The sequence below is a fragment of the Cucumis melo genome, chromosome 8 (assembly GCF_025177605.1).
Source record: "Cucumis melo cultivar AY chromosome 8, USDA_Cmelo_AY_1.0, whole genome shotgun sequence".
In the NCBI taxonomy this organism is placed as follows: domain Eukaryota; kingdom Viridiplantae; phylum Streptophyta; class Magnoliopsida; order Cucurbitales; family Cucurbitaceae; genus Cucumis; species Cucumis melo.
The window spans coordinates 22,217,982-22,230,967 of NC_066864.1; the positions used below are offsets into that span (position 1 = coordinate 22,217,982).

At 32.1% G+C, this 12,986-nt stretch overlaps 1 protein-coding gene across 1 annotated transcript; it reads right to left on the reverse strand.

Moving 5' to 3' along the window:
- Window positions 1-687: 687 nt before the first annotated feature.
- On the reverse strand, window positions 688-2,363 carry LOC127150695 (uncharacterized). Its single transcript, XM_051089197.1, has 6 exons — window positions 2,271-2,363; window positions 2,005-2,197; window positions 1,662-1,927; window positions 1,463-1,559; window positions 1,147-1,331; window positions 688-957 (listed from the first exon to the last, which is right to left on the reverse strand). Exons 1-6 carry the CDS (start codon window positions 2,361-2,363, stop codon window positions 688-690), a joined length of 1,104 nt encoding a protein of 367 aa, XP_050945154.1.
- Between the last annotated feature and the right edge of the window lie 10,623 nt (window positions 2,364-12,986).

Below are 12,986 nucleotides of genomic sequence, written 5' to 3' on the forward strand. Positions count from 1 at the left end.
TGTTACTCATCAATTATTGTAACTTCGACCAACATGCGATCTCATAGACATAAGATCATAATACCTTTAAAATCCGATAGCTTCTGCAGACGATCACTGATATGAGTAGTCTTCTTCAACTTGTGTTTTTCAGCTTTTTTGTCATCTCCCACAACTACACCGTAACAACCTATTTATACACATATATCTTATATGTATAAATCTTCTTTTCTTTTAAGGATATTAGCAAGCTTCCTAAAATAATGGGAAATCTTTTATCTTTTGAATATCTCATCTTTTAATTAATTCATTAATCAAAGATATCCCTATAAAATCTTTTAGACAAAATCTTCAACAAACTCCTCCTTTTGTCTAAAAAGAATTTCTTTTCTAGTTCAACTGTATCGCACGTTCTGGCTGATGCCTAAAACGAATGATAACAATGTGTTACATACCACAGACTTCGGTACTGATGAATTCATTTCCAAATATGACTTCTCATAACACGAACAAAATATTTCAATTACTTCAGTCATTAAAAAGGAACAACAAAACTACTTCTGTTACTAAAAGACAAACAACTCACAAAGAAAACAAACTTCAAACGAACAAAATAAACTTCAAACAAACAAAACAACAATATCAGCAACAACAAAAACATCAGCCTGCACCACCACCACTCCCCCTTTGAACCAGAAAAAAAATACATCAATTAGAACTAGGATCCCCTCGACTTGATGATGGAGCAAAGGTCTTCAGATGACGAATAAGAGAATTAATTTCCAAACGACGTTCATACAACAAACTAATGGCAGTGGATAGCGAACGAGACTCGGCTGTAAGGGAATTAAGAATTCTGGAAGCCAATTCTCTATCAACAAAGAACCCATCAGTAGCTTCATCCCAGTCCGTTGTATCAAACAATCGAGGCCCTAGAGAAGGATGCACATCATGATTTATATCAAGCACATGACTGCCCTAAAAAAGTCTGTAGCTCAGTGATAAGGTCTTAGGATCAGGACCAGGTGCATCCGAGGTGGTTAATACAGCAGCATTTAAGTGTAGCAGTAAATCAGAAAAGGACCTTGGTAGAGCAATCGGAAGCTTGACCCCAAATGATCCAACATGCCTTAACAGTTAATTATAGATAAATGCATTAGCGTCTACCCTGTCGTCATTGCTGATGCGATACAAGAATGTCCCTAACGCAACAGAAACGCTAGAAGCATGGGATGAAGGAAACCAATTTGCAATACCAATCTTATGCAGAATGGCATACTTGACACTTAGAGCAATAACAGGTATACCATCAGTAGGCCAAAAAGATAATGTCCCTCTAGATAATACAAAAGCTAAAACATCAGTGTCAGAGCTGATGGAGAAAAGTTATTTGAAACAGTATTCTCTAGAAAGCCATTTATCATAGTAGGAGAAATTGTAAATTTAAAACCCCTAATATGAACAATCTGACTATCCGGGCTACCTGGATCATTAAAATCAGCTGGCAAGTTAACTATGAATTCTCTAATAAGCTGAGGATAAAACGGGCCCACATCCGAAATAGTTTTTGACAACCCAGCCTTCTCGATAAGATTCATAATACTAACACATGAATGATGTTTGTCTGAAATATTTACCTCGTCAGCTATTCTCCGTTGCACAACAAACTTCTACCGCTATACGCTTTCCTCCTGATGAAACGATATACCATCAATCGGGATTGATGGGATATTTAGAGGAACTTTCTTTCTACCAGTTTTGGTAGTAATGTTTCGTCGATTTTCCTGAACCTTCTTCCTAGATGGCTTTGGTTCTGTAAGAACTGATTGTGTTTCTTGTTGAGCACTCTGATCCACATTATCATCAACGGGAACCTCATCATTATGATCATCAGTGTCAACATGCTCAACAACATCTTCATTACCAACAGGTTCAACAACATCTTCATCTGAGTAGAATGTGGATCAGTCGAAGCAATATTGTCCGTAATAGGTGACTGAATCAGAGGGGAATAATGCGATGGACCTGGTTCTATAGAAGAAGTTTGGCAAAGTCCAGGGGTAGGGACGAACACATCTTCAGACGACGAACTCTCTTGAGAGTGAACAGACAAAACAGGATCAGCAGATTTTTCAGGAAAGACATCAGGAGCAGCAACCTTCTTTAATAATCGAGCTAAAGGAACGTCATCTAGGTCATCAGAGTTTGTAGGAAATGTCTACATGTGATTTCTCAGACAGAAGTTTATATGGTCTCCATGGCAGGGTGCTTTTGAATTGTCGTCCACGAACTCGTATGCCATGCACAGCTGCTCTTGGACTCGGAGCTTCAAGCACTTCTTCAGTGGACTTGTCAGTGTAGGTTCCCTTACGATTGTTCACCATTGTTGAATCTTCTTAAGGATAATAAACTTCAAACGAAATCACAGCTGGATATAAGAAGATGAAAAAGCTTGACGATTTAAGAATGAAACGTGCAGCTTAAAAAAACCCTCAAGCCTTCTTAACTACTCTCTCTTACCAAAAAGAACTACCACAGAAGCCGAAGAGATAAGCGTTAATCCCTATTACGGCGTAGACAAATCCATCATTACGGAACGTGTAAAAGTGCTCCGTCATTTTAGCTAGTTAAGGAGCTATATTTTACAAACTCCTAAACAGACACGTAAGTGCTCAAACGTGGTTGCATCAAGAGGTTTAGTAAAAATGTCTGCCAATTGTGAGTTCGAGCGAATGTGTTGCAATGTAATAACCTTATTTTCAATGAGCTCTCTAATAAAGTGATGTCTTATATCAATGTGCTTAGTTCAACAATGCTGGACTGGATTTTTTTTATATATATCTACATCACTCATATTATCACAATATAAAGTCATAACATCTTGAATAATCCCATATTCATTCAACATGTTTCTCATCCATACCAATTGAGTACATCCACTCCTTGCAGCTATATATTTAGCTTCTGCTGTGGAAAGAGATACACAATTTTGTTTCTTACTGAACCATGAAACAATATTATTTCAAAGAAAGAAACATCCACCAGAGGTGCTTTTCCTATCATCAGCAGAACCAGCCCAGTCAGCATCACAATATCCCACCAGTTCAGAAGATGTATTGTAGGAATACAGAATTCCGAAATCGGTTGTTCCGTGAACATATTTGATTATTCGTTTAACTGCATTCAAGTAAGAGATACGAGGATCTGACTGATATCGAGCACATATTCCAACAGCATAGGCAATATCCGATCTGCTTGTCGTTAAATATAAGAGGCTCACAATCATGCTCTTGTACAATTTATGATCTACTGCAATACCAATACTATCCTTGGTAATTTTAGCATGTGTCGCAGTTGGAGTCCTTTTGTATTGTGACTGATCCAGACCAAACTTCTTGAGTATGTTCTTGGCATACTTTTCTTGCGATATAAATATACCTTCACTTCTCTGTTTGATCTGCAACCCCAAAAAGCAAGACAATTCACCTACTAAGCTCATTTCGAATTCTGATTTCATTATGTCAATGAAGTTATTAACAAGTGTTTTAGGAAATCCACCAAAGATAATATCATCAACATAAGTTTGAGCTATAATGAGATCAGTGTTGGTTCTATTAATAAACAGTGTCTTGTCAGTTTCTCCCCTGGAATATCCTTCTTACCCAGATACTTTGTTAAACGTTCATACCAAGCCCTAGGTGCTTGCTTTAATCCATATAGAGCTTTATTAAGCTTGTAGACATACTGAGAAAATTCAGAATCAACAAACCCTTTAGGTTGTGCTACATAGACTTCCTCATTCAAGTATCCATTTAGGAAAGCACTTTTAATGTCCATTTGATACAATTTAAATTTTCGGAAACAGGATACATTGAGCAAAAGGCAAATAGCTTCAAGTCTAGCCACAGATGCAAAAGTTTCATCAAAATCAACACCTTCTACCTGTGCATAACCCTGAGCGACCAAACGGACCTTGTTCCTTATTACACACCCAGATTCATCAGTTTTATTTTTAAAGATTCACTTAGTTCCTATGATGTTTGCCCCATCAGGTTTAGAAACCAACGTCCATACATCGTTACGCTTGAACTGTGGTAACTCTTCTTGCATGACATTTATCCATTATTCATCCTTGAGAGCATTTTCAACAGATATGGGTTCTATTGTTGACACATAACATAAATCAACAATCATTTTCGTGTAATCTACCTTCTCTTTCCTTCTGGTAGTGATTCTAGCTGACGGATCACCTATTATGGAACTTGGCGGATGATTCTTTTTAACATGTGCAGAGGGGACAAGCACAGTTTCATTGTTTATGACCTCATCAGTTATTTTTGAATTTGTCTTCGTACTGTCTAGATGAGAATCATCTTTAGGCATTTTCTTAAGAAGAGTTGAAGTAACATCAGGTGTAACATAGGTCTCATCATCCTCTATATTAAGCTGATTGACATTAGATTCAAAATCATTTACCATAACATTGATTGTTTCCATAATTGTTCCTGATTTAATATTAAATACTCTGTATGCTCGACTATTCTTGGAGTAACCAAGAAAGATTCCTTGATCTGATTTCACATCCCACTTTCGATGATACTCTCTATCGGCCAGAATGTAACAAGTACTTCCAAAAATATGAAGATACTTAACATTTGGCTTACTTCCCTTCCATAATTCATATAGTGTGACTGTAGTACCAGATCGAGTGGTGACCCTATTGTGAAAAAATTCAAAGGTAAGCTTTTGGCATGTATCATAACTCGAGCCATTTCTTGTAAAGTTCTGTTCTTCCGTTCAACTACTCCATTTTGCTGAGGGGTTATAGGAGTAGCAAATTCATGATGGATTCCTTCTGACTGACAGAAATTATTGAGGTCTTCATTATCAAATTCCTTCCCATGATCACTACGGATCCTGATTATCTTTTACCCCTTTTCTCGTTACAAATTCACACATAGACTTATACATAATTTAATAGTATCTGATTTTCCTTTTAAGAACCGAATCCAAGTAAATCTGGAGTAGTCATCCACAACAACCAATGCATACTTCTTTCCACCAAAACTTTCAGTTTGCATGGGACCCATAAGATCAAGATGTAGGAGTTCAAGGACTCTGATTGTATAACATTCCTTAAACTTCTGTGAGACGTTTTGGTTTGCTTTCCAACTTGGCAGTCCCCACAAAAGAATTTGTCATTGATATTTAAAGAAGTGATGCCTACAACAACTTCGTTTCTGTTAACTTTATCTAAGCTTCTCAAGCTAATGTGCCCCAGTTGCCTATGCCACAACTAGGTTTGGTCAGTTTTAGTTAAGTGACATATGTTTGAACTATTGGAGCTCCAATGATAACAATTATCTGCTTGTCATCTGCCACTCATAAACACTTGATTATTTTTGTCAGTAACTACACAACCAGTGTTGTCAAAGTTTACACTGTATCCTTGGTCACATAGTTCACTTATACTAATCAAGTTTTCCTTCAATCCATCCACATATCTAACTTCATTAAGACAAGGTAGATTACTTTTATTAATGTTTCCTTTTTCAATAATTCTACCTTTGGCTCCATCTCCAAAAGTAACATGACCTAAGGCACATTCCTCTAATTCAGTAAAGAATGATCGATTGCCAGTCATATATCTTGAACATCCACTGTCAAAGTACTAGGAATCAACATGGGTTTGAACTGTGTAAAGGCAACATTGCACTTCTCAAAAATCTTCACTCTCCAAATCATGTGGGTTCCCCTTATATTATTGTTCCATTCGGCGAACATACAATTATTCTGATGATTTTTAAATTTTGACTTCTGATGATAACTCCTGTCTCTTAGTAATTTGTAGCAAAATGACCGAATATGACCTTTTCGACCATAATAATAACAGACCCATCTGGAAGATTTACCACCTGTATTAGCAATCACATTTTTATAATTTGGTTCGGTTGTTTCTTTTACTAAAGTTGGAACAAATCTTACTTCAGTTGTAATTTTGACACTCCTTGTTGAAGCATCAAACCTGAGACCATACTTACTTGAATCATTCTGCCCTGAGTTCAGGATTGAGTCTAAGCTGTCAGTTCCTGAATTCAGCATTTTCACATACTTAATTGTTTTATCATACTCATTCTGTACCTCTCAATTTCACTTTTAGAGATGATATGACTCCCATTAACCGTTCATTTTCTTCCATCAAGTCTTGAATTCTTTCTTTTTGAATCGCTCTGGCTTTAGAGTCTTCCTTCCTCAGCATTTTGAGTTTTTCAAGCGTTAGCTCTTCATCCTCATCATTATCAGAATATTCACTCTCAACTTCAGAATTGATTTATGTAATACATGTTGTGAATGCATTCATGCTATGATCAACTTTGTCATCATCTGAGTCCTCATCAGACAAGGTAGCATAATAATTTTTCTTTTATCTTCTGAGATACGTGGGACATTCAGCCTGATAATGACCAAACCCCTCACATTCTCTACATCTAAATGACCTCCCTATATCCTCTTTTTTCTTACCATGGTCGCTATTTCTTCTGTATGAGAAGTCATTACCCTTTCTTGTAGAGTTCTCACCATCATGTTTTCCAGTTTTAACAGTTGTTCCAGTAGTATTCATACTTTTGAACTTTCTGGCCATCTTAGAGAACTGTTTCGTTAATAGGGCTATTGATTCATCTTGATTAAATTCATTGTCAGACTGATTTACAGTGCTCTTCTGTTCACAGGCTGATTTAAAGACAATCCCCTTAACCTTCTTACTTTCTCTATTTAACGTAGTCATTTCAAAAGTAAGTAGCGACCCAAATAGCTCATCAAGTTTTAAGGTTGTTATATCTTGAGCTTCTTCTATGTCAGTGATCTTCATGTCAAATTTCCTAGGTAAAGAGCGTAACACTTTGCGAACAATTTTAGACTCAGATATCTTTTTACCAAGTAGTAGTGAATCATTAGCTATCTCCAGAACCCTCTCATTATATCCAGAGACTGACTCATCTTCGGTCATTTTCAAAGCTTTGAATTTTGAAGTTATCAACTGCAGTCTGGATATCTTCACTTTAGAAGTTCCTTCGTATGCAACTTCCAATATTTTTCAAGCTTTTTTAGCAGTGGTGCAGGAATTAATAAGTTTGTACACATTTAAATCCACACCATTGAAGATAGCATTTATAGCTCTTGCATTTCCAATTGAAGCTTGTTCTTCAGCATCTGTCCAATCAACTTCCGGTTTTGGCACTGATACTCCATCCATAGTGACAATTGGAGGTTCATAACCAGCAACAAGGGCTCTCCATGCTTTTCCATCTAAGGTTTTAATGAAAAATATCATACGAGGCTTCCAGTACGAGTAATTTTTGTCGTCCAGTATAGGAGGACGAGAAGTTGATGGTCCCTCTCTGATTATCTCCATGATCTAATAACCCGCTCTACTACAATAGCTTCTGCAGACGATCACTAACGTGAGTAGTCTTCTTCAACTTGTGTTTTTCAGCTTTTTCGTCGTCGCCCACAACTACGCCGTAACAACCTATTTATACACATATATCTTATATGTATAAATCTCCTTTTCTTTTAAGGATATTAGCAAGATTCCTAAAATAATGGGAAATCTTTTATCTTTTGAATATCTCATCTTTTAATTAATTCATTAATCAAAGATATTCCTATAAAATCTTTTAGATAAAATCTTCAACTCCACCACCACATGCTATAATATTGAATGACACATAATAGTATATAAATGTATATATTATTCATAAAACCTTTACTGAACAAAAAAATGAATAAAATGATCTAAATATGTCGTAATGAAACAAAATACCATTAGTGTTACGTTAATGTGTAATCTAACGAACCGGAAGATATGATAAACAACAAAATTAAGAACATGACTGGAAGACAGAATTCACTGAACATAGGGATTACGAGGTAGGTTTACGGTAACTCATATACTAAAATATAAATAAATAGAAAAGATAAAGAAACATGAAGTAAACAAATTTTGAACTAACCAGATGGGCTTGAAGGAGACAGAAAAAGTGATTGGAGAAAAATGAAATGGTTGACGATGCCGGAAAATATGTAAAATTTTGATATTGAGTTGACTATGAAATTGGAAACAGTTTGTAGTCACCTAATTTTATTCGAAATTATTTAAAATCAATTTAATTGTTAGATTAATTTTTGTCATAATTTGGTTTATGTTTAATTTTGTGATTAACTACCTTTTTCTAAAAAAAAATGTTATTTAACTATTTATAAGTTTTGTAGGTAGTTTGGTTTAAGTAACTAAACCATTTAGTTAGGGTAACTAAGATAAGTGGAGAAATACCGAATATGGTATCTTTTTTAAATTGGTTTTGATAATAAAGGCTTCATGCCATTTTGAGGTGTAAGCCAAAGATGACATTATTTCAAATTAAAAAAAAAAATCCCACCCTTTTGAACTTTTAGCCATTTGAAGAAATGATTTTGGCTATAAATATTCCTCTTCTTCATCCAAAACACAACACAGTGAAAAGTTCACACCAAAAAAAAAAAAAAAAACCTAAAAGTTTTGACAACATTCACATCCTCTCGTATTCATCTAAGTCTCTAACCTTCGTAGCCCCTACTTCTAACCTTCATATCTTCTTAAAAAAACCAAAAAATCTACAACATCCATTTTTATCTTCTCTAAATCTTCATCTATCTCCCTACAATGCCAATAATCCAACACAAAAAAAAAAAAAAAAACTCTAACTTAGTTGAAGGTGTATGGTAGGGCTTTGGTCCTAATGATCCACACCTCAAACAACAAGTAAATTTAGTGTGTTGGAATTTCAATCTCTCTTTTCTTTTTTTTCTTTTCTTATTATTTTGTTCAATTTTTCTTCAAAGTTCTTTATTTTTTTTTCTTATTCTTACTATTCTCACTCTTTTATTTATCTTTCTTCACGCTACCATGAAAAATGTACAAAAAAAAATGAAAGAAAGAAAGAAATATCAAATGATTAAATATTTACTTATTATTTTTATTCTTTTTTTTTTTTTACTTTTCTTTCTCTTGTAATTATTTATTTATTATCTTGTGATAATTTTATTTATTTATTTCTTCATACCTTGTACTTATCTTTTATTTATTTATTATCAAGTATTTCATTTGTTAAATTATTCTTAAGCTTTATTTTTTATATATTGTACCTTTACTTTATATACATACATATATATATATATATATATATATATATATATATATATAATTATCATTTTTATTTTTTTTCTTTTTATATCGTTGATTATTTCTTCTTTAATATTTTTCTCATCTTTATTATTGCTTCTTTAATATATTCTTGCTCTTATTATATATTATTTAATATTGTATTTTCTTCCCTTCTTTTGTGGTTAATTTAATATGTTATTACTAATAGTTTTTAGGTTTGTTAACATTTTAAATTATTTTTTCTTTAAAAAAATCTAATGATGGAATCTAGGAAATTTGGGAATCTAATTTCTTAGAATTCTTGAGGTGCGGAAATCGATTCTTTGTAAGTTCGAGATCGATGCCCAATATGTTTTTATTAATATCTCAATATGTTATTTTATGTTTGCGTAATTTATTACGATGCTTATTTACTCTTGTTTATTTCTACTTTATAAGCTTCATTTTGTTTCCTATTTGAAATTTTCAACTATTTGTAATTAAAATTCTCAATGTTTTAAAATCTTTCTAACTTAAAACTATCCAAGTTTTAAAACATTTCACAAAACTATTTTCTTTTAATCATTTTAAAAAAAAATTTCTTTTAAAGTTACAATTTTTTTTATGTTTTTTAAACGTTCAAAATTTAATTTATGATTTCATAAGATTTTTTAATCAATATTTTCTAATAAATTATACCATTTTTCCTAAACAAAATCCTACAACGGAATCTAGAAAATTTGGGAGTCCGATTTTCTAGAATTCTTGAGGTGAGGGATTACATCTTTGAGAGTCCAAGATTTGATCCCAAGAAAAAAATGATTTTAATTAATGTTTTAAAAAAATCTCTTTGTTAGAAGGCTATTATTATGACAAATTTTGAGAAATTGTACTAATTCCTCACATTTTTTAGGTGAAGATTTTCTTCAAAATAGTCTAATTGATGGAATGTTTTCCACTTATTTTATGAGATGGTCAAAATAGTCAACGACTTAGGAAGGAATATACACGAACATGCAAGTTGAGATGGAGAAAGGTCGTACTTGGTGTTTGGTGAGCCTTAACTAATGAACTAGATGGAGGAATGACGACAATGTGAAACGGATGGAGGAGGGAGGAGAGGCATTGGACAGTTTGGTGGGCTCTTTCAAATGGCGGTTGAAGCATCTGTGAGAGAGAGGGAAACTTGCGAGGATTTGAGAGAGACATGACGATGCAAAAAAAATGCCAAGGTTGTTTTATGGAATTTACAAGAGGGAAGGGAATTTGTTTGGAAATAATTATTTTTTATTAAGGTAATTATTCAATGACTTGTTAATTCACGGTGCATAAATTTTGTCAAGAAAAATTAAATTATGTCAATAAAATTGTATCAATAAAAATTCCATATTTATATTTTTAACAACACATTTTATCCTACTCTATCATTTTTTTTTCTTGATTTCTTGTGTCATTAAAACTCATTTTTCTAATAGTGAAAAATATATACATATATATGTTTATATACACATTAATAAATATGTATGTGTGTATGTACATATATATATATAATATATGTACATAATATATGTGTGTATGTACATAATATATATATATACACACTTATTTATATTTATTTATTTATTTATGTATTTATATTTATTTATGTTTATTTATCAAAAGTGAAAAAGCAAAAAAAGAAAAGGGAAACTACATCCCCACGATATCCCCATCTCGTTCTTGGTGTAAAAATTTGTGGACATATCTAGTTTTGAGTTCAAAACCTCCATTTTTATTTTTTATTTAATTTGTAATTTAAATGAACAAATTACCAACTTTCTATATATATATATATTTAACAATGGTCTTGAATTTAAAACCTGACCACCTATCTTTTTTATTTTTTTATTTTTTAGTTTACAATTAACTGTATGTATAAAAAAAATTATTGTTTTGTCTGTTACCAATTATGTTTTAGTTTGTTACTAAACAATTAATTTAAATCCATCTGTATTGAAATTTCAATTCTTTTATAGATTGTGTTTTATCTTTGGTTCATTTATCACTGATATTAGGAAAATTTATAATTATATTTTTAATAATTAAAAAATATAAATAGCATATGATTTTAGCTTAATTGACATCTATATCTTTTTTAGGATAAGAAATTTTGGCTTCATATCCCCACCCGAAGTTAATTTTTGAGAAAAGACCTTTAAAAAAATATATGATCATTTTATTTTTCTTTTTAATAATGATCCATAACTAAAAACAATAAATGTAAATTAAAATATATGTATCAACGTTTTACATTCATTTAAAAATTAAAAAAATCAATGTCTTCTGTTATATATATTTAATTGTCTTAATTTTATTTAATTTTATGATGTTTTAATTTAGGGGTTTTTAAAAAATAGAATAAAGCACGAAAAAATTTACAATGTATAAAACAATTTTGAAAAAGGAAAAAAATTACAAGCCCACAACATGAAATAACAAAAATACCCCCGCGATTAATCTGTCACACACACGTGAAAAAACGATTTTGTACCGAGTTTAAGCCATCTTGTACCATTGTACAAAGTCTAAACGATCTTGTATACTTGTACTTAGTCTAAACAATCTTGTATTCAATCTAAACGATCTGGTACCAAATATAAACAATCTTGTGCCCAATCTAAATTTGTACCAAATATAAACGATCTTGTCCAAATCTAAATGATCTTCTATCTAGTCTAAATGATCTTGTACCTTTAACCTAGTAACGATCTTGTACCAAATCTAAACTATCTATTAGTGATAGTGGTCTATCTTTGTCAATTTGGGGATAAACACTTGATCATTTAGATATTGGTACACGATCATTTAGATCCTATACCAAAATCATTTAGATCTTGCACCATGAAGAAAAAAAGATGAGAGATAAAGAAGAAGGAAGAAATTTTGGAAGAGAAAATGAAGAAATCACGAAGAAGAAGAAGTGAGAAATTGAAAGAGAAGTGAAGTGAAGATTGGTCCTACAATATTCAAAACCGACAAGGGACAAATCTAAAATTTATGAAAAAACAATAATGGCTTCATGGACTTTAATTTTTTGTATACGAATCATAAATATTTTTGGATTTTGTTATATTAATGTAAATTAACATTTTAATTTATGCGAAAAAAAAAAAGAAAAAAGAATACAATGACATTTATAGGTTGTAATAGTTAATTAAATTTTTTAATGAGGAAGACTAAGAACAATATATAAATATAGACATATAAAAAGGAGAGCCGTGTCATTTGATATCAATTTAATTTTGGTTTCTAAGTTTTCTCTCCTTTTGGGTTGGTATGATTTTGTTTGTTATATTAATTTTGCTACCCTAATTCTTTCTTAACCTTATACATTACAACTCCTAAATAACGAAATTTGAGGCATCCACATGAACATGACTAAAAATCTAAACAAAAAGCTGAAAAATGAAAAGAGAGAATAAGAGATGGAGGCTAAATAATGAGATTGACTTAAAGGATGAAAAGAGAAATATATTTAGAGTAATCATCAGATTTCTTTTCATTAGGATACAACCAAGTATATTTAGAGTAATCATCTAGGAAGGAAACTAGTATTTATAGTCATTTATTAATACTTCTGGGGTAGGGCTCCATACATCACTGTGAATAACTTGGAAAGGACACAAAAAGGAAGATTTTGTTTGGAAAAAAGGTAGTTTGTGCATCTTTCCATACAAATAGAATTCACAAAAGCAAGATGGTTTAGTACAAGTAGGTAAGCATAGATGTTTAAGGATAGAATTAAGAACTTGTAAATGCGGATGGCTAAACCATTTTTGCCAAA

What these genes read in the sequence shown, in the direction of transcription:
- LOC127150695 (XM_051089197.1), bottom strand. Translation starts at nt 2,363, where the DNA reads ATGGTGAACAATCGTAAGGGAACCTACACTGACAAGTCCACTGAAGAA. An exon ending in CAGCTGTGCATGGCATACGA is followed by an intron (nt 2,198 to 2,270) that starts GTTCGTGGACGA and finishes AATCACATGTAG; the next exon opens with ACATTTCCTACAAACTCTGA. An exon ending in AACTTCTTCTATAGAACCAG is followed by an intron (nt 1,928 to 2,004) that starts GTCCATCGCATT and finishes CATTCTACTCAG; the next exon opens with ATGAAGATGTTGTTGAACCT.